The sequence below is a fragment of the Panthera tigris genome, chromosome C1, assembly GCF_018350195.1.
Source record: "Panthera tigris isolate Pti1 chromosome C1, P.tigris_Pti1_mat1.1, whole genome shotgun sequence".
Classification (NCBI taxonomy): Eukaryota; Metazoa; Chordata; class Mammalia; order Carnivora; family Felidae; genus Panthera; species Panthera tigris.
The window spans coordinates 48,353,659-48,375,511 of record NC_056667.1 but is presented as its reverse complement, the minus strand read 5'-3'; the positions used below and the strand labels follow the sequence as shown (position 1 = coordinate 48,375,511).

The window sequence follows — 21,853 nt, the reverse complement described above, 5'->3', positions numbered from 1 at the left end:
AACCAACCTGGGTCCTATCCATGTTTCACAGTGTGGCTCCAGAGCTACCTTCAGCCACAGACGTGAAGGAGAAGGTAGTAAACATGCAAATTCCTTGCACACCCTCCCTCCCATCTATGACACAGAATGTCCAGTGGTGGTTCTACACATCTCCTTTAACAAGTTCCATAGGTTCATTATGTACCTGCCTTTATCCTTCTCTGTTTTTATTTTTCTTCTCTATTTCTTTGTCTCTCTCTCCTTTGTTCCTGTGTCGAATTATTTAAAAATGAGACAGAAAAATTCAAAAAGCTAAAAAAAAAAAACAAAAAAACGCCATTTTCTTACATTACCCAGATTTAATGTAACACTTGTGTCCTATTTGCTTATTTAAACAAATATATGGGTTGCCTGGATGGCTCAGTTGGTTAAACATCCAACTCATGATCTCAGTTGAGGTCTTGATCTCAGGGTCATGAGTTCAAGCCCCACATTGGGCTCTGCACTGGGCACGAAGCCCACTTAAAAAAATAAATAAATAAAAATGTCATCACATTAAAGTTTGAAAATCACTGCCTCAGATATAAACGTATCTTGTACAATGGTGGACAGGAGCATGTCTTCTCTAACGTACCCCAGGCAAGAACGGGTGACCATTGCTATGGCATTATTACCGCAGCAAGTGAAGGACTGCATCCGACTGCTGCCGGGGGTCACGAATGGTGGCTGGAAGGGCAGAATAAGAGCTACTGGCAAACGTCATAACTTGCCTGAAGGTCCCATAATATCCTGATTGGAATGGAGTTCCTCAAAACTTCACATCCAAATATCACGTGGAGTTCTTCTTTCTTTTTTTTTTAAGTACACATAATCAGACCTGCTTCCTGATTTACTGAATCAGAATTTATGACCATAATTTGCACAGAACCAACACAGTTCTGTATTTGAAAGGATTCAAGCTTCACCAGATCCTTCCCCACAGAATCTCCACTCTTGCATTCTTTATTTCGATTAAAACATGTTTGCTAGCTAGACTCCGTCAACAAGCAGTTTTTTCAAGAACAGCTCGTGAGTCTGCATCTGAGCTCTTCATCTGGCCACGATGCGGCTTCCCTAAGCACTCGGTAGATACTGCTCTTCCAAATTCTGGTACTGAAGTTGTAGGGAAGACTGATGGTCTGGTCTTTGTGGGTGATTTGCCTCTTCTACCTGAACAACCAAGGACTCGTTCTTCTCCTATTCATGAAGTTCAATGGCTTACCTAGGATAAAGCCTAGTGTTTCCCATTATTCGGTGATTAGTTTCTGTGCATCTGCAATTTTCTTTTAAACCTCACTTTGTTGTCTTCACGCCCCATCTATTTTACTGATGTGTTCTGAGGAAGCTGTTCCACAACGTGAAGCAAACATTATTTTTCTAAGCTCGGCTGAAGTCTTTTACGTGCACTTTAGTCTGCACTGTTTGCACAGATGTCACGCTTCTATTCTTTCCATCTAACTCGTGCTTTGTTGGCAGTCAGGATACACCAGATGTTCCAGTATGGACTGAAGACTCCTTGACACGTCTCCACTCTACTGAAGATCCAGTGTGCCTTCCTCTCTCATTATGGCTCCCTCCACACCACTCTACAGCCTTGGGAATGGTCAGGGAAGGAGGGGGCAAGCTGAGGCAAGGCGCAGTCTTTACGACACCTGGGCTACACTCTCACTTCTGAGGTTTAAATACCTTCCACCAGAGTGCTGAGCAGTGTCTCCCATTCCCAGGGAGGAAATCCTTTGGACATCAGCCCTCTCCCCAGCCAGTGTGTAGCTCTACAGACTGCTTCTATCAGGAGTCAGGCCCGTAGTGTCTTAGCTGCTCCTCCCCAGTCCAGTGAAAGAAAACAAAAGAATCGAAGGGTGACTCTCCTGACTGTGTAGACCGCAGGGAGAAGTATCGAGATTCCCGTGGATCCCCCTGCGTGGGTCAGGGATGAGGAAAGGAGAACAGATACTCGCTATGCAGCACTTCTGTCAATGTCACATGCCTGCTTCTTTCCTTGACTGTCGGTTTTTTGACTTCACAAGTTATGTCCTTTTTCTTGTTTACCTGTCCTTGGTGCATTTCTATGCAGCTTATTTTTCTTTTTTTGCTACATTTGGTCAGGTATTAAAACAATCCCCTCTGCCCCAATTCAAAAACAACTCTCAAGTAACATATGATTAAAAGTAAAGATTTCTCAAAAACAAATTCCCTTATGGGGCGCCTGGGTGTTTCAGTCGGTTGAGCGTCCGACTTCAGCTCAGGTCATGATCTCACAGTCTGTGGGTTCGAGCCCCACATAGCGCTCTGTGCTGACAGCTCAGAGCCTGGAGCCTGCTTCGGATTCTACACCCCCCTCTCTCTCTGCCCCTCCCCTGCTCGTGTTCTGTCTCTGTCTCTCTCAAAGATGAATAAACATTAAAAAAAATGAAAAAAAAATGTGCCTTATAAAATTGGGATATATGTCATGTGAACCTATGTGGATTCTATGTTGTTAATTAATTACTTTTTGTTCTATTATATAATCATTCATTTCCTGTGTGCAGATAATCTGAGGGTTGATTCTGTTTTAATACTAGAATCAAAAACTTGAGTTGTCTGTACTTTACTGCTAAAATCAGGTGATCACATGCTCTTCACTATGTATAACAAACACATCTTCTAACATAGAATTTTGTGTTCTTTATCAAATAAGAATTTCTAGAAAATGTACAGAGATCCTACATAAGACTGCTAAGGCCTGAATGATTCAATCCTCTGTTCTTTATATCAGGTATTCTGGCAGGTGAATAAGATCCTATTTGGCAATAACACATCTCAGATGCTTTGTATATGTGTATGCATTTGTTGTAACATGTGACATAACTGTGGCCAAGAAACATGAAAGAAGAACATATAGAAAGCCCCCTAATTTTGAGGTACTGGCTTTGTTCAAATATAAACATTAACTTTGTTCAAACACAAAGGGACTGATTTTTTAAAGAATGACGTTAAAAGACCAGAACTGCAGTGCTGTCACTGTCCTAAATAGTTGAGTCACCGTGACCTAGTCACTTCTCTTTTCCTTATGTGCAAGCCTTTACGGATTAGAAATATTACGCAGCCCTGTCAGTCTAGATCTTTATCTCAAGCCAGGATGATGCTCTCACAACCCTTGTTCCTTGTCTTCTTACTTTTCAGAGAGTAAATTATTTATGTAACTCATTATTTGAACAAAAACATGCAATTTACATTTAGCATATTATGCAAGTACACTTACCCTTTTGCATAATTTTTTAAGACTTACTGCATAACTTGTGCATTTGCACTTTTCAGATAACAATAACAACAATATGCGCAAATACACATAGTGCTTATGTGCGTCAGGTACTACTCTAAGTGCTTAATGCATAGTAACTCATTTAATCCTCATAAAAACACTCTGGGAGAAACACACTATTATCACAACACTTCTCAAGAGAGAAAACTGAACTATAAAGAAATTAAGTAATTTGTTTGAGAGGATACGACCATCTGAATATAGGTGGGCTAGTGTGACCATCTACCCTATTAAACGTTAACTATTGTCTCTCATGCCGAGTTTATTTTGCTAACATGTACATACATGTGAATATAAGAATTATATACACATGGATTCAGATACATGTACATGTTAGCAAAACAAACTTGGTACCTGCATTTAATGGGGAAGGGGAGAAAAGCACTTCTAAATACTTCCATAAATGACCTCATTTAAATATTCGCTCTATGCAGTAGATACTTGAATTTCTCCTTTTTACAAAAGAAACTAAGGGCTCATCTAAATACTTGAAATTCCACAATTAAAATGATTTTCTCAAAGAAATAATCACCAATTTTCAACTCAAAGAGAAAAGTAACTAGGAAGTTCATGCTTGAATGTTCAAGCCTATAACAAACACGTTAAAATTTCCCTCCCTGGAATGGAACCCCTCCTCCAAGCCACTGTGCCAATGAATTATTTACAATAAAACCTCCGTAAACTTAAAGAGGAAGTTTCCCTCGGATGGGTTTCTCTTCTGCACCTGCATATCCAGTTCTTGGCACCTTTGCCTCAGTTCTTCCTTTTCCGCTAGTGCTTCTTGAAGTTCTTCCAAGGCCCTTTTAAGCTGAAACAGAAAACGTTCTGATTCTTAGAAAGATGTGTTCTGACACAAGTTCAAAAATATGTGTATGGACACATAGACATGGACATTCAAATTTATCAACAAGTCTACTCTCTTTAAGTCTCCATTTGAACCTTTCTAGGGTTACTATGCAAATTAGACAGCATAGGAAAAGCAGTCGGCACAGGGTCTCTGGGATGTAGTGGACAGTCAATAAATAAGCGACTAGTAGTCAGAGTGAGGGGGAAGATTTTAAGAGGGTGACCAGACGCAAATGGACAGTTGTGTGAAAAAGGTGTTTGGTCACGGGAGAAGGTGCTGATTAGTATAAAACAATGAGGAAGACCTAACTGCAGATGGAAATCATGCATCTATAGTGACCTCAATTCAAATAAATGGCTGTGCTTTTCTCTAACAGAGCTCAGCTGCATGGATGCTGCAGTAAAGACGGGCACTCATTATTGTTTTAGTCTGAGTTTCCCCGATGATCAGGGATGTTGAGCACCCTTTCATGTGTCTGTTGGCCATCTGCACGTCCTCTTTGGAAAAATACCTATTCATGTCTTCTACCCATTTTTAAACTGGATTATTTGTTTTTTGGGTGCTGAGTTTTATAAGCTAATTACAGAGAACACACTGATGGTTATCAGTGGGGAGGTGGGTGGGGGGATGGGGGAAACAGGTGGTGGGGATTAAGGAGAGCACTTGTGGTGAGCACTGAGTGTGGCATGGAATTGAATCACTAAATTGTACACCCGAAACCAATGTTACACTGTATGTCAACAAACTGGAATTTAAACAAAAACATTAGAAAATTTTATCTATTAACAAATAAGTCTCAGTTTGTTGTTTCTGTGTGAATATTTACACCGTCTCATTAATATTTAAACCAAAGGTCCCACAGAAATAAAATTTTAGGTAAATCTTCATAAAAAAAAATTTGTTTTCTGGTTCAATGTGCATTTTTAAAAAAAAACCTGAAGTATCACTAACACAGAATGTCATATTAGTGACATACATCATACAGTGATTCAACAACAAAACGATGGTTAGATGCCCTGAAGGGGGTGACAAGGCCTTAGCTGTGTGCTGGCAGGCCGGAGGGCCTCTTCCAGCCTTGTGACACGGTGCGCTAACTTTTTCCCCTTTCACGCACCACTCCTTATGAAATGTTCAAACAGCAGAATACTAGAGGATGTTGTTTAATTTCATTACACAAAACTTAGAAAAAACACAGTGTTTAAATTCAAATAGAAATTTCTTAGGAAAATTTTAGTTTGGAATACTTGGTGAGATGCTGGTGACACTCATGAAAAACAGGTGTTCCAAAGTAGAGCAGGAAAAGCGCTAGATGCAACGGCCTGTCCCTGTGCCCCTCCCCACAGCCCAGGAGAGTGCCCTCCCCCGTGTGAACCAGCATGCAAGAGAACCTAGAACTGGAGAAAGGGGACTTGAGCGCAGGGTCATGGAGCTGTTTCTTCACAATCAGGAGAGAGGACAGCAACATGACAAAAATTATCATATTAGATAAATGACAACTTAGCAGAATTTTTTCAACTGTCTGCTACTTAACTGTGCAATCATCTAGCATGAGCCACATATATATCAGAAGTTTTGGAAGAAAAGTGCAATGTCACTCATCTCTGAACATGATCATAAAAACTTTTGGAAACCAACACTACTTGCATTCATGAAGGAAATCATAATAATATTCAATTGAGATATTATAGGATAAACAAGCTACATTTCATGGAGGAGAATATTCTTGCATATGTTCGCCTATGTAAGCCTTATGATAGTAATCGGCTAAGGAACTGCATGTCTGTTTTCAATACTCTCCCCACATACTAAGATACTTACCTGTTGCTCTAATTCTCCGACAGCATCATTTGTGGGACAGCTCACTATTTCTTTACTCATCAACTAGGAAATTAAAGTAGCAATGTTAAGTACAATAAAGAGACTAAGTTATGAAGTAAAAATAAGTTTACTTAAAAGGGCAGTAAAATGCTTTATATTTAGTTTTCCTTGATGATCCTTAGAATATTATTTAAATAAAAACTTTATTAGAGACTTAAGCTAAATAACACAACATTTCAACTATTACATCAGTGGGGACATCAGGAGTAAAGTGTACTTGAAATGCACAGATAAATTTAAAATACTTGTATACTGAAAAATTGTAATCTAAGTTCTAAAAGATGAACTACTGAATAACACTGAACACATCAAATAATAAAAAAAAAGATTGTCCCATAAAATTAACACTTTTAAAATATAGCCTTTAAATGAGTGATATAGCAAAATTCCTAATTTGAGAAGTCATTTTAAAAGTAGGAGTTACAATTATATGGAAAAAAAAATCTTATAAAAGTAACCTTTTTGTATATGAAACACAGACATATGTACTGTGATGCTTTAATTTTTTTCTTTTCGTTTTTATTTTAATATTTATTCAATTTGTGTGAGAGAGAGAGAGAGAGAGAGAGAGAGAGAGAGAGAGATAGCAGGGGAGAGGCAGAGAGAGAGGGACACACAGAATCCAAAGCAGGCTCCAGGCTCTGAGCTGTCAATACGGAGCCCAATGCAGGTCTCGAACCCACAAACCGTGAGATCACATTAGCCGAAGTTAGATGCTTAACTGACTGAGCCTCCCAGGCGCCCCTGTACTATGATGCTTTAAATTCAAGTCAACAATGCAAACTCAGAGCACACACTGCTAACCTCCTGTGAGATGCCTCCTTCCAAATCATGCCCCTGTCAAACTGCTTGTACTCACTAATTCCTCATTCTACCTCCCCTTGGACATCCTCTACACTGCACTTCAGTCTGATGTTAAGAATCAACATGTACCACATGAATTCTGAACCATTCTGGTTCAACCTACACATCTAGATTCACTTGAACCCAGGCTACCTAACTCCCAAACCTATCACCACATTTGCTCACAGTTTCTCCATTCAGAAAATGAATGTAAGATATATTTACACACATGCTTTAAAATTTCAAGAAAGACTACTCTAATTGGCAGAAAAAAAAAAGAAAAAATAAAGATTCCTATCTGGTCAGAGGTTGTTTATCCTGCTTAGGTGAAGTTATTTAAGGGAATCTGACAGGGGCACCTGGGTGGCTCAGTCATTAAGTGTCTGACTTTGGCTCAGGTCATGATCTCATGGTCTGTGAGTTGGAACCCCACATCAGGCCCTGTGCTGACAGCTGGGGGCCTGGAGCCTGCTTTGGATTCTGTGTCTCTGTCTCTCTCTGCCCCTCCCCTGCTGTGCTCCGTCTCTCTCTTTCTCAAAAATAAATAAACGTTAAAAAAAAAAAAAAAAGGGAACCTGACAATATTAACTTATCTTTTAAAATACAGAAGTACTAAAATTGGGCTTGAATTATTTTTAAGATATTTTGGAGAAAGAAAAGAAAGGAACGCACACTAATTTAAGGTAAATAAACCTGCTGCAAAGGGCAAGTTTATACAAGTAGAAAAATATACATCCATAAGATTTATGTGATAATTTTTGTGTCATTAGGTTTAGGATTTTCATACATATGTGAAATGATAAAAACTTACCTCTTGAATAGCAGTCATGACCACATGTTGAACAGACTCTTCCAATGTCATTATATTTTGAATATGTTCTGTGATTTAAAAAAAAAAGACAGATATGATAAAAAGAATCTACTCTTTTCTATGTTACTTTAGCCATTCAATTAATAGTATAAAAGGTCATTTACCACACATATTCTTTATGCAAGTATATTTTTCCACAAGAAATAAGTCCACCAAAATTATATAAGCAGAATTAAAATGTCCAAATTTTAAATGTTTTATTTTTCCTAAAGAAGAAAACCTCTACTTTTCTTATAAGAAGAAAAAGAAGAAATTATGATTAATCTTAAAACAATTATGACAATTTCTTCCCTCTTCTTAGGTGTTCAGTATTATGGGATGAATTCATACATATTAAATGAATGTTAAATCTTCAGCCCAGAGAATTAAATCTTACCACCTATGTAGTTCATTTCAGGAAGGCTTTCAAAGAAGGGACTTATATAGCCTCCTATAAACACATACTCAATATTCATCAAGTCTCATCTCAAGGAGATCCTTATGCCTTACCACAAACACACATGCAATAAGTTAAGTCTGTCCCAATATGAAATGAAGAACCATAAGAAAAGGTGTTTCATATATTTACATAATCAACTTTGATGGCATGTTCTCCAGCTAAAACAATTTCCATATAATTCCAAATTTCCAAAAAAACATTATTTTCATATATTTTTATTGCTTAAATGATTGTCCTGGAACACTCCTGAAAGTTCTCTAAATCTTTCTTTTATTTGTGAAGTCAAGAACTGGACAAAGATTCTGACAGATTCTGGTATGCACCTGACCACTAGGTGGGGAGTGGGAGGGGGAGGGGAAGAGTTAAGTAGAGAAAGCACAGGCAATGCAAGGATTTCCTTTAACTGGATTTTCTGGGTAACGGAGAGTTTCAAGTCTGCTGAAACCTTCAAAAAAATTATCTCTTTTCCCACCAAGATAAATGTGGTACTATTAACCAAACAAGTTCATTCTTTCAAGACTGAGACTATTGCAATACCTTGGAATCATTTTGAAATCAATTCTCATTGCAAAGTATAAAGGTATGGAAGCTGTTTTACATCCTGGGTGTATTTTAGGTTTCAATTAAATTACTGCAAGTTTTTTTTTTTCATTTATTTGCTCACTCCTAAAATCTGAGAGCCCACATATCTCCAAAATTAAATCCAATTAGGTAACACTGATGTGTTTAACAAGACAGTGAAACTATTTCTTTATATTTACCACTTGCTAAACTTTTATTTATGTATGCCGAAATTGAATTTCCTTTCAAAATTCTGGGGACAAAAATTCTATTAATGCTTGGAACTAAATTATGAAAGTAATATTAAAATTCATGGAAGGTAACAAAATCATAACAAGGGAAAATTACACCTGAAAATGTCAATTATAACTTAGAATAGGAAGAACTGATTAATTCACAAGAAAAGAGATGAAATGAGATAAAACAGATATTAAATAGTGCAGACAAAATACAGTGAAAGCCAAAGTTACTTTTTTGAAAAAGACTATTAAAACTGACAAATGTGGAAAAGATGGCAGAGTAAGAGGATGCTAAACTTGACCCAGAGACACACCAAGGCAACAGCTACATCTAAGCAAAACTAACTCTGAAAATGACCTAAAGACTAGGGAAACAGACCTTCCTTAGCTAGTCTCAGAGAGAAGGCCACATATAAAGGGTGGGGGCGGGGGGGGGGGGCAAAGACATGGTTGGGAACCAAATCCCCAGTGGGACCAACCACAAACAGGATAGGCAATACAAGGATGGAGAAGCGAGATCAGACCCCACACTGGGCAACCCTGTGTCTGATGAGTCCCTATAATATCTGACTTAACACTGGGAGCTTTAAAAATCAGCAACGCCAAGAGAGTTTCCTACTGAAGGCAATAGGAAACAGAGTCCCACCCTCCCCCACCCCCCTAAAGAGCCAGCACACTAAATAACTCAGCCCTAGACACAGCACAGAGGCAGCAGTTTGAAAAGCACCTGGGGTATACATGAAGGAAATTCAGTGACTAATCTCAGAGTATGTGCGTGAAGGGCAGGATCTGCAGATTCCTCCCAGGGAAAAATGCTGGCTAGTGCCACTTTTCTTCCCTCCCCCACTAAGGAGATGCTTCTGGGAGCCAGTTCTAACACTCTCCTTCTAGCTCGCTAATGCCACAAGCTCTGCCCCAGTGCTACCCTGCAGACATGCCCCACCCAACCTGCCTGCTTTGGCAGGCAACCCTGCAAATTAGCTCCAGCTCTGCCACACCTGACAGGTAGCACTGGCCAGGCCTGTCCCACTCCATAGTTCTCCAACCCTGAGTTGATGAGTAAATAATCCCAAACATGAGCACAGCTGCAATTCCTGCAGCTAGGCCTCTTAGTTGGCTGCACAGGGAGTAAGCCCTGCTCTTCAGTGAGACTTACAGCTGTGGTATAGAGGCTAACTGCAGGTGGCGAGGCTGACCACTAGCCCCACCCACCAACTGGCCCATGGCAGCCTCAGCCTGGCCTCTCAATAGCACTGGGAGCAAATCCTGCCCAGTGCATCCACAGCAGGTAAAGCAGGTGACTGCAGCTAGCTGGGATGAAGGTTATGATGGCCCAGCCACAAGTGTAGGGCACAGGCAGCCCATGTAGGGGATACTCCTGGAGCACCTAGTTCTGATGACCAGGAGGGACTGTGCTGTAAGACACTTTTCCATACCAGGCCACTATCTTCAAGACCAGAAGAAGTAGCTGACCTACCTAATATACACAGAAATAAACACAGAGAGTTAGACAAAATCAGGAGACAGAAGTATATACCCCAAATGAAAGAACAAGACAAAATCATGGTTAAAGAGCTAAATGAAACAGAGGTAAGCAACATGCCTGATAAAGAATTCAAACTAACAATCAAAGACACTCCCTGGACTTGAGAAAAGAGTGCATGAACTCTGTGAAAACTTCATGAGATGGAAAATATAAAAAAAAGAACCAGTCAAGGCTGAAAAATTCAATAACTGAAATGAAAAATGCACTAGAGGGAATCAACAGCAGATCTGATGATGCAAAAGAACAAATCAGCGATCTGGAAGACAGAGTGATAGAAAGCACCCAAGCTGAACAGCAAAAAGAAAAAAAGTAAGAAAAAAAAAAGAAGAACAGGTTAAGGGAACTCTACAACATTACCACAAATAACATTCATATTATTAGGGGGTCCCACAAGGAGAAGATAGAAGGGAGGCAGAAAATTATTTGAAGAAATAACAGCTGGAAACTTTCCTAATTTGGGGAAACAAATATCCAGGTCCAGACAGCACACAGAGCGTCCAACAGGATGAATACAAGGAGGATTACACCAAGATAAATATAATTAAAATGAAATAACGATAGAGAATTTTAAAAGTAGCGAGAGAAAATAAAAATGTTATATATAAGGGCAATTCCATAAGGCTATCAGTTGAATTTTCAGCAGAAACTTTGTAGACCAGAAGGAAGTAGCATGATATATTCAAAGAGCTGAATGGAAAAAACCTTACAAACAAGAATACGCTACACAACAAAGTTATCACTGAGAAGTGAAGGAAAGATAAACGGTCTCTGAGACAAACAAAAGTTAAACAAGTTCATCCATCATTAACTCAGCCTAACAAGAAATTTTAAAAGGAATTCTTTAAGTGGGAAACAAAAGATATAACCAGATGTAAGAATATTATGAAGGGAAAATGTTTCACAGGTAAAAGCAAATGTATTTTAAGGGCAGTAGATTAATTACTTATAAAGCCAGTATGGAGATGAAACACAAAAGCAGTAAAATCATTTATATCTACAAAAATTAGCCAAAGGATACAAAAAAAATAAAAGGATGTAAACTATGACATTATATATGTAATGTGAAGAAGGAAGTAAATATTTAGTGCTTTCAAAATGTGTTCAAACTTAAGTGACTTAATATAAATATCAACATAATATAAATTGTCAAACACACAGGATATTATACATCAACCCAGTGGCAACCACAAGTCAAAAACCTATAATAGATACACAAAACATAGAGAGAAAGGAATCCAAGCATAATTCTAAAGAAAGCCATCAAACCACAAGAGAGCAAGAGAGGAAGAAAGGAACAAAGAACTATAAAAAAAAAAAAAAATCAGAAAACTATTAAAAGGGTAATAAGTATATTCTTATCAATAATTATTTTAAATGTCAATGGACTAAATGCTCTAATCAAAAGACATAGAGTGACATAACGGATAAGAAAACAAGACCCAGGGTGCCTGGGTGGCTCAGTCGGTTAAGCATCCGACTTCAGCTTAGGTCAAGATCTCACAGTCTGTGAGTTCGAGCCCCGCGTTGAGCTTTGTGCTGACAGCTCAGAGCCTGGAGCCTGCTTCAGATTCTGTGACTCCTTTTCTCTCTGCCCCTCCGCTTCTCACGCTCTGTCTCTCTCTCTGTCTCTCTCTCTCTAAAAAATAAATAAACATTTAAAAAAAAAAAAAAAAAAAAAAAAAGAAAACAAGACCCATCTGGGGCGCCTGGGTGGCTCAGTTTGTTGGACATCCAACTTCAGCTTGGGTCATGATCTCACGGTTTGTGGGTTCAAGTCCCACATCGGGTTCTGTGCTGACAGCTTGGAGCCTGGCGCCTGCTTCAGATTCTGTGTCTCCCTCTCTCTCTGCCCCATTCACGCTCTTTCTGTCTCAAAAATAAATAAACATTAAAAAAAAGAAAAAACTAATCTATATGCTAAATCTATATGAGCCTACAAGACACTTCAGATCTACAGACACAAATAGACTGAAAGTGAAGAGATGGAAAACAATATTCCATGAAAATGGAATAAGGGGGGAAAAAAAGCCAGGATAGCAATACTTATATCAGATAAAATAGACTTTAAAACAAAGACTGCGGCAAAGGGACAAAGAAGGGCATTGCATAATAATAAAGGGATCATTCCAACAACGGGATATAACAATTGTAAATATCTATGTACCCAATAAAGAGACACCTAAATACATAAAGCAAATATTAACAGTCATAAAGGGAGAAACTGACAGAAATACAATAGTAGAGGAATTAGCATCTCACTTATATCATTGGATAGACCATTCAGACAGAAAATCTGAAACAGTGACAGGAAACAGGAAACAGTGACTTTGAATGACACATTTAATCAGATGGACTGAACAGATATATACAAAACATCCCGTCCCAAAACAGCATAATACACATTCTTTTCAAGTGTGCATGAAACATTCTTCAGGAAAGATCACATGTTGATACAAAACAGAGCTCAATAAATTTAAGAAGACGGAAATAATAATAAGCATCATTTCCAACTACAATGGTATGAAATTAGAAATCAAATTAAAAACAAAAACTGGAAAAAACCCCACACATACAAGAAGGCTAAACAACATGGTACTAAACAACCAATGGGTTACAAAGAAATCAGAGGAAATACATGGAGACAAATGGAAATGAAAACACAAGAGTCCAAAATCTTTGGGATGCAGCAAAAGCTGTTTTAAGAGGGAAGTTTATAGCAAACCAGACTATCTCAAGAAACAAGAAAAATCCCAAACAACCTAATCTTACACCTAATGAAACCAGAAAAGGAAGAACAAGGCTTAAAGTTAATAGAAGAAAGGAAATAATAACGATTAGATAATAGTAAAATTAAGGAAAGAGACTAAAAAACAATAGAAATGAAATGAAACCAAGAACTGGTTATTTGAAAAGATGAAATTGATAAACCTTTAACCAGTCTCATCAAGAGTCAAAAAAAAAAAAGTCAAATAAATAAAATCAAAAATGAAAGAGAAGAAATAGTAACTGATGCCACAGAAATACAAAGAATTACAACAGAATATTTTGAAAAATTGTATACCAACAAATTACACAACCTAGAAGAAATGGGTAAATTCCTAGAAACATATGATTTTCCAAAATGGAATCAGGAATAAAAAGAAAATTTAAACAGACTTATTACTAGTAATGAAACTGAATCAGTAATTTAAAAAAAAAAAAAAAAAAAAAACTCCCAATAAACAAATGTCCAGGACCAGCTGGCTTCACAGTAAATTCTACCAAACATTTAAAGAAGAGTTAATACCTATTCTTCTCAAACTACTCCAAAAAATAGAAGAGGAAGGAAAACTTCCAAATTGATCCCATGAGGCCAACACTACCCTGATACCAAAAGCAGATCAAGACTCCACTAAAAAAGATAACTACAGGCCAATAACTCTGACAAACACAGATGCCAAAATCCTCAACAAAATATTAGCAAAACACATTCAATAACACTTTAAGGATCATTCACCACAATTAAGTGAGATTTATTCCAGGAAGGCCAGGGTGCTTCAATATTCACAAATCAATGTGATACATCACATCAACAACAGGACTAATAACAACCATGTGATCACATCAAAAGATGCATAAAAGCATATGACAAAGTACAATATCCATTTATGATAAAAACCCTCAATGAAGTAGTTTTGGAGGGAACATATCTCAACATAATAAAGGTCATATAAAAAAATCTCACAGGTAACATCATACTCAATGATGAAACACTGAAAACTTTTGCTCTAAGATCAGTATCAAGGTAAGGCTGTACACTCTCACCACTTTTATTCAGCACAGTACTACTGGAAGTCCTAGCTGCGACAACCGCAGAAAAGTAAGGAAGTAAAAGGCACCCAAACTGGTAAGGAGGAAGTTAAATCATCACTATTTGCAGATGACAAGCTACTGTGTATAGAGAACACTAAAGACCCCACCAAAAATCTACTACAATTAATAAATGAGGTGAAGATGGAGGATACAAAATCAATATAAAGAAATCTGGTGTGTTTCTACATACTAACAATGAAGTGGCAGAAACATACTAAGAAAACAATCCCATTTACAACTATGCCAAAATAAAATACCTAGGAATAAATTTAACCAATAAAGTGAAAGACCAGTACTCTGAAATCTGAAAGAAATTGAAGATGACACAAATGGAAAGATGGACCATGCTCATCGACTGAAAGAATTAATATTGTTCAATGTCCATACTACCCAAACATCTACAGGTTCATTGCAATCCCTATCGAAATGCCAAAAGCACTTTTCAAAGAACTAGAATAAATAATCTTAAAACCTGTATGGAACCACAAAAAAACTTGAATAGCCAAAGCAATCTTGAGAAAGAACAACAAAGCTGGAGGTATCACAATCCCAGGTTTCGAGATATACTACAAAGCTGTGGTAATTGGAATAGTCTGGTACTGGCACAAGAGACACATAGATTAATGCAATAGGATACAGAGCCCAGAAATATACCCACACCTACCCGGTCAATTAATCAATGACAAAGAAGTCAAGAATATACAATGGAGGGGTGCCTGGGAGGCTCAGTTGGTTAAGCATCTGACTTCAGATCAGATCATGATCCTGTGGTTTGTGGGTTTGAGCCCCGCATCGGGCTCTGTGCTGACAGCTCAGAGCCAGAAGCCTGCTTTGGATCCTGTGTCTTCCTCTCTGCCCCTCCTGCTCTCTCTCCCTCCCTTTCTCTCTCTCTCTCTCCCTCTCTCTTTTTCGCTCTCAAAAATGAATAAAAATTAAGAAAAAAAAAGAATATACAATAGAAAAAAGACAGTCTCTTCAATAAATGGTGCTGGGAAACCTGTGAGACCTAAGCCGTAAAACTCCTAACAGAAAACATAGGCAGTAATCTCCTGACCATCAGCCTTAGCAACATATTTATGGGTATGTCTCCTGAGGCAAGACAGTCCACTGAATAGAAGATAACTGTAAATTATCTATCTAATAAGGGGTTAATATACAAAATACATGATGAACTTCTACAGCTCAACACCAAAAATACAAACAATCTGATTTAAGAATGAGAGGACCCCAACATTTTTCCAGGGAATAAATACAAACGACCAACAGGTACATGAAAAGATGCTCAACATCACTAACAATCAGGGAAATGCAAATCAAAACCACAATAAGATATCACCTCATACCAGTCAGAATGGCTATAATAAAAAACACAAGAAATAACAAGTGTTGGCGAGGATGTGGAGGAAAAGGAACCCTCATGTGCTGTTGGTAGGAATATATAATGGTACAACTACTGTGGAAGACAGTATGGAGGTTCCTCAAAAACACAGATAACAGAACTACTATACAACCCAGTAATTCCAACACAAGGTATTTAACCAAAGAAAATGTAAACACTAATTTGAAAAGATACATGCACCCCTATGTTGATTGCAGCATTATTTACAATAGCCAAGATATGGAAGCAACCCAAATATCTGTCAATAGATGAATGAATAAAGAAGAAGTCTACATACACAGGACAGAATATTACTCAGCCACAGCCAAAGAATGAGATCTGGCGTTCTCAACAAATGGATGGGCCTAAAAAGTATGATGGTAAGTGAAAGGAGTCAGTCAGATAAAGACAAATACCATATGATTTCGCTTATATGGTTGTTAGAGAAGGGGTGAGCGGGAGAATGGGTGAAACAGATACAGGGAATTAAGAGGTGCAAACTTAAAGTTATAAAATAAATTAGTCACAGTAATGAAAGTACAGCCTAGGGAATATAGTAAATAACATCGTAATAACATTGGAGACAGATGGTGACTACACTAATCATGGTGAGCACTGAGTAATGTAAAGAAGTGTCAAATCAATATGCTGTACACCAGAAACTAATATAAAATTGAATGTCAATTACACTTCAATAAAAAAAACTGACAAATGTGCTAAAATTAAGCAAACAAATGTTATAAATAACCAGTAGCTGAAAGAGAAACAAAGCATTAATCAAATAAAAAATAAAAAGGATCACAATAACAGAAAATTGCTAGATTTATAAATTAATTTGTCTATTAATTTGCTATTTGTCAATTTGTAATTAAAATTTATGAAAGTGTTAATAACTTTTGATGACCAAATTCTCCTTATTTGTGTGAAAAACCCCAATACATAGATCTTTGACACTATCTCTGAAAAATAAAAGCCTGCGGAGAAATACTCACTTGCCCTAGAAAAAAATAGCTAGTTGATGATAGAGATGAACTAATACCAAGATTTTCTGATACCCAGTCGCTGTCCTTTTTTATTGAGAAGCAATTAATTTCTGGGGCGCTTGGGTGGTTAAGTCGGTTGAGCATCCGACTTCAGTTCAGGTCATGATCTCATGGTTCATGAGTTTGAGATCCATATCAGGCTCTGTGCTGACAGTACAGAGCCCACTGGGGATTCTCTCCCCCTCTTTCTCTGTCCCTTCCCCGCTCATGCTCTCTCCAGCCCTCTCAGAATAAATAAACTTAAAAAAACAAAGCAATTAATTTCATATATTTTATCTTTCTCCTTCCTGAGTTTGTTCTTATTGAATTTAACCTGCCTCATATTATTACTTCACTAGATAATGTTGAATTTGTCTTCTAAAATCCTGGCTTACAGTTTTTTACAAACTTAAGCACCCAACATTCTCTCATAAAGGTGATACACTGAGACCAAGTTTGGATGACTCCTGCAAAAAACATCAGCAACAAAAATCTCACCACCCAGAATGATGCAAGACTCTGAAGGAAGTAAATTTTGGTGTGTTCCATTCATTATTTCATTCACTACATGCAACCAAAAATGATCTTTTTGTATTCACTAGGATGAGTCACTATTTTTGGATATACCAATATAACAATTACGTTTGTGTCATCAGATTAAGTGGAGGATACGCTGGACAGGCATTCTTCTGAAAAGAGCAGAATATCATCTGAGGAAGCTTGGATTATAACTTAGTATCTGCATATTTATTTATAAAAATCTGAATCAGCCTAAGATTCTATCTTCTATCAGAAAATGTAGCAGATGAACAAGTACAATTTTTACTAAATATCCACTAAGTCCTAGCACTGAATATTATAAATTAAATTAATTAAACTAAAATACATTTAATTTAGCCACTGAATATAAATCTCAGAATCCAGGTACAACTAAGATTTGTAACTTATTAATGACAGAACAGGGATAGAATTAAGATCTCCTAGGCTACATTTCCAGGTGATTTGTGCAAGATGCAACAGTGAATTTTTATGCTACTTTCTATAACAATGTAGGTTGTTCCTAGAAAGTAAATATTCCCAGATTGACTTTTAATTGATTGAAATTCACTTACCTTGCTTCTTTTCACAATTGACGGCACAACCTAAAATAAGCTGGAGCAACCTCCCTAGCTCCACAGAATCTGAACATTCAGTTATTTGGTTCAAATCAGGGATGAGTTCTTCAGAAATCTGCTGCCCCAAAAACTGCAGTAGTAAGACAATAAATTAGATCACTCATTTATGTAGATTACAAAGAATTTATTACATTTAATTATCACAAGGAAAATAAATTATAAATAGGATCATAAGATAAATCAACAAATTGATATATCCATAATTATTTACTAAAACCAGTAAACAAAGTTCAAGCAGCATCCCAAAATTCTGAGTAACCAACCAACAGCAACTAAAATGGTTTTACATCAATATCCTTTGATCCTACTGTCAAAGGGATTAAGAAACCCCTAGCCTGATCTATTATGACAAAAGTTACACCTTTCCAAAAATAGATTTACGTAAGCCAAAAGATATGCATAATATTTTGATGCATGATTGAATAACAGAAACCATAATATAAATCATCACACTTACAAAAGAACAGCAAATCTAACAAATCCAATGGATTAATCTTTCCCTATCTTTTTTTAGCATTTTAAAAAATTTTCTTGACATTAAAAAAAAAGTTCCAAAATGAGTTTTAGGCATTAATAAATTGAAACTTTTCAGTCTTTAAAATTATTTGGAAAAAATTACAAGTGTAAATATGTGACAACTTTAAAAAACAGAAACCAGGGAGCCTGGATGGCTCAGTCAGTTAAGCACCTAACTCTTAATTTCAGCTTAGGCAGTGATCTCACAGTTTTGTGAGTTCAAGCCCTACGTTGGTCTCTGAGCTGACAGTGCATAGCCGGCTTGAGATTCTTCCTCTCTCTTTGCCCCTCCCCTGCTCGCACTCTCTCTTTCTCAAAAGTAAAGAAAAAATTAAAACATTTAGAAGAGTAAAAATAGAAACCAAATATTTTAATGGCAAAACCAAACCAAAAGATTGCAAACATAAGCAATAAACTTTCTTATATCAAATAACCCTATTAGAAAACTTGTTACAGTATTGAATAAGAAAAAAACAAAAAACCTACTTGAATAATGTACTATCTAAAGTGACTTTAATACTACTTCCATTTTGCTTATTTTCTATTTCACTTGCACAAAAGCATAATTTCACAGTATACCTTGCTGCTGCTTGCACTGAAAAGAAATGTCAAAATAATACTTACATAGGAAATACTTCAACTTAATTATAAAATCTATTTGTACAGACTTTGCATTTTTTAAAATCAAGTCATACAGAAATGACAGTAATTCAATTGTAGAAAATAAACAATTTCAGGAGTATCAATATAGAAGGAACATTATTTTACAAACCAATATATTAGTTTAAGCCTATTCATGTTCACAAAATTTGAGTGTTCTGAACATGGCAAAAAACAAGATATTCTAATTATGAATTACATTTCAGTAAAATGTTATAAACTAAAATCCAAGTTTTTTTTAGTGTCAACTAATTATCATATATGATTTGGTATTTAAACAAATCAGATGTTTTTCATACCTCATTGTAATAACTCATAATTCCTTGAAGTACCTTCTTTAAATTACTAGCCTAATGGAAAAAAAAATAAGAATTCAATGAATTATTTCACATTAGTAATGAAGGAAAATTTATGCCAATGTGAAAGACATAAGAACTCTGGCCTCATAAAAATGACAACAAAAACATATATTAGAGTTTTATAGATACAAGCATATGATATTTTTTAAACATGAAAGCTTTAATCGGAGTTTGATTAAAAATGTCTTCATGCTTACATAGGTTAACCAGGGTGATTCTATTTAAAATGAGACACAATGAGGAAAAGTACAACTTTAAAGATTCAGCTTTGACTATGTTCACCTCCAGTCATGAATGAGTACCAAGGTTTCTACTTATTCTCTTGCCAAAAACAACAGAAAACAGGACAAAATACAAAGAAACAACTGTTTCCAAGCTTTAGCCATTGGGCAGGATGGAACTCTAATTTCTGAGAGAAGGAAAACAAAAAGATGAGTCCAACTCTAGTCCAAGATTTCTCTCTGGAGGGGATTTTCATTCCATGGAATGGAGTGGTAGAACCTGAACAAAGCCTGAGGTTCTCCTTGAGTTGAGGAGTTAGACTTCAGAAGTTCAGGAAGGTCAAGGTAGTTAGACTTTGTAGGCAGACAAATGAAGAGGTGAGCACTATGGAGGAAAAGAGCTCCGGAAATCTACACAGTGTTTTGTGTCTTTCAGCTGAATACTAATTCGCGTGTGCACGAGAGAAACTCAGTGAGATTCAACAAAAAAAATTTCACTTTTTTCCCCATTTTTTCCCCAGTCAAGAATAACTCCCAAGGCAAAAACAAGCCAGGGAAATTTAAGCTGAACAATTTCCAAAGATTACACAAGGCCAGAAATGGTTGAAATTCCCACCAGCCAGAGTGAAGAGACAATGCTGTATAGACAAGCATTCACTAAAGACTTTGAAAAGGTCATACCTTAGTAGTTTGTCTAAACTAGCCCTAGAACAAAGATAACCCTAGATCTGCCTCCCACCCAAAACTTTAGGAGGATCAAATTGATTCATAAGTATCTTAATTGCTTGCAAGAACAAAGTCCGACTCTCTCCGAAGAAAAACAAAAAATCCAGCACTCAACAATGAAATTCTAGCATCCAAACACTGTTTAGCATCCAATAAAAAACTACTACATATATATGTGAAGAAGCAGGAAAATATGGATCATTAAAAAAACATGGATCATGAGGAGAAATCTCAGTCAATAGAAACAAGCCCAGAAATGAGCGATGAAAGAATTAGAAGATAATAATGTTAAAACTGCTAGCTTAGAAATAATGTTCAAGGATTTAAATGAAAATAGGAATATAAGAAAAAAAATGGAAGATTTTCTTTAAAAACAAAAACAAAAACAAAAACAAAAACAAAAACAAAAACCAGGAGCGCCTGGGTGGCTCAGTTGGTTAAGCATCTGACTTCAGCTCAGGTCATGATCTCGCAGTTCGTGGGTTCGAGCCCCACATGGGGCTCTATGCTGACAGCTAGAGCCTGGAGTCTGCTTTGGATTCTTTGTCTCCCTCTCTCTCTTCCCCTCCCCTGCTCACACTCTGTCTGTCTGTCTTTCTGTCTGTCTGTCTCTCTCTCAAAAATAAATAAACACTAAAAAAATTTTAATACAAGGGCGCCTGGGTGGCTCAGTCGGTTAAGTGTCCGACTTCGGCTCAGTTCACGATCTCGTGGTCTGTGAATTCGAGCCCCACGTTGGGCTCTGGGCTGATGGCCCAGAGCCTGGAGCCTGCTTCCGATTCTGTGTCTCCCTCTCTCTCTGCCGCTCCCCCATTCATGCTCTGTCTCTCTCTGTCTCAAAAATAAATAAACTTTAAAAAAAAAAAAAAGCTGCTGAGGATTCAACTCAGTTTTTTTTTTTAAATAAATAAATAAATTTTAATACAAACTTAAAAAAATAGATATTCTATGGATAAAAAAAGGAAGACTCAACTATTAGATGTGTACATGAGAGACCTAACATAAAGATACAGATTAAAAGAATAAAAAAAAATACACTAAAGCAAGAAATAATCATAAAACTAGAGTGGCTACATTAATGTCAGACAAATTAGACTTCAGAGCAAGGAATATTGCCAGGGATTAAAAAAAAAAAAAAAAAAAAGGTCTTTCATAATGATAAGTAGATTCATTCACCAAGAAGACATTTAAAAAATAATGTATAGAAACCTAACAAGAGATTCAAATTACATGATAAAAGTTAACAGAACTAAAAGGAGAAATTGACAAATCCACAATCATTGTTAAGAGATTTAAGGACTCCTCTTCCATAACTGACAGGATGGTCACAGAAAAATCAATAAAGATATAAAAGATGCAACAGAACTATCAGGAAGTTTGATATAATCTGCCTGCAGAATA

At 36.8% G+C, this 21,853-nt stretch overlaps 1 protein-coding gene and 1 non-coding gene across 2 annotated transcripts in view; both read right to left on the bottom strand.

Moving 5' to 3' along the window:
* Positions 1-21,853, bottom strand: part of HOOK1 (hook microtubule tethering protein 1) — a 67,635-nt gene that overhangs the window by 28,883 nt on the left and 16,899 nt on the right. The window contains exons 5-9 of the mRNA XM_042997389.1: positions 19,446-19,496; positions 17,908-18,040; positions 7,699-7,766; positions 5,985-6,047; positions 4,044-4,127 (exon numbers count right to left, since the gene is read on the bottom strand). Coding sequence (XP_042853323.1) covers positions 4,044-4,127; positions 5,985-6,047; positions 7,699-7,766; positions 17,908-18,040; positions 19,446-19,496 — 399 coding nt within the window. The remainder of the gene's footprint in view (positions 1-4,043; positions 4,128-5,984; positions 6,048-7,698; positions 7,767-17,907; positions 18,041-19,445; positions 19,497-21,853) is intronic.
* LOC122241773 lies at positions 5,162-5,283 on the bottom strand. Its single transcript, XR_006221996.1, has one exon. It is a non-coding gene; the product is annotated as a U6atac minor spliceosomal RNA (small nuclear RNA).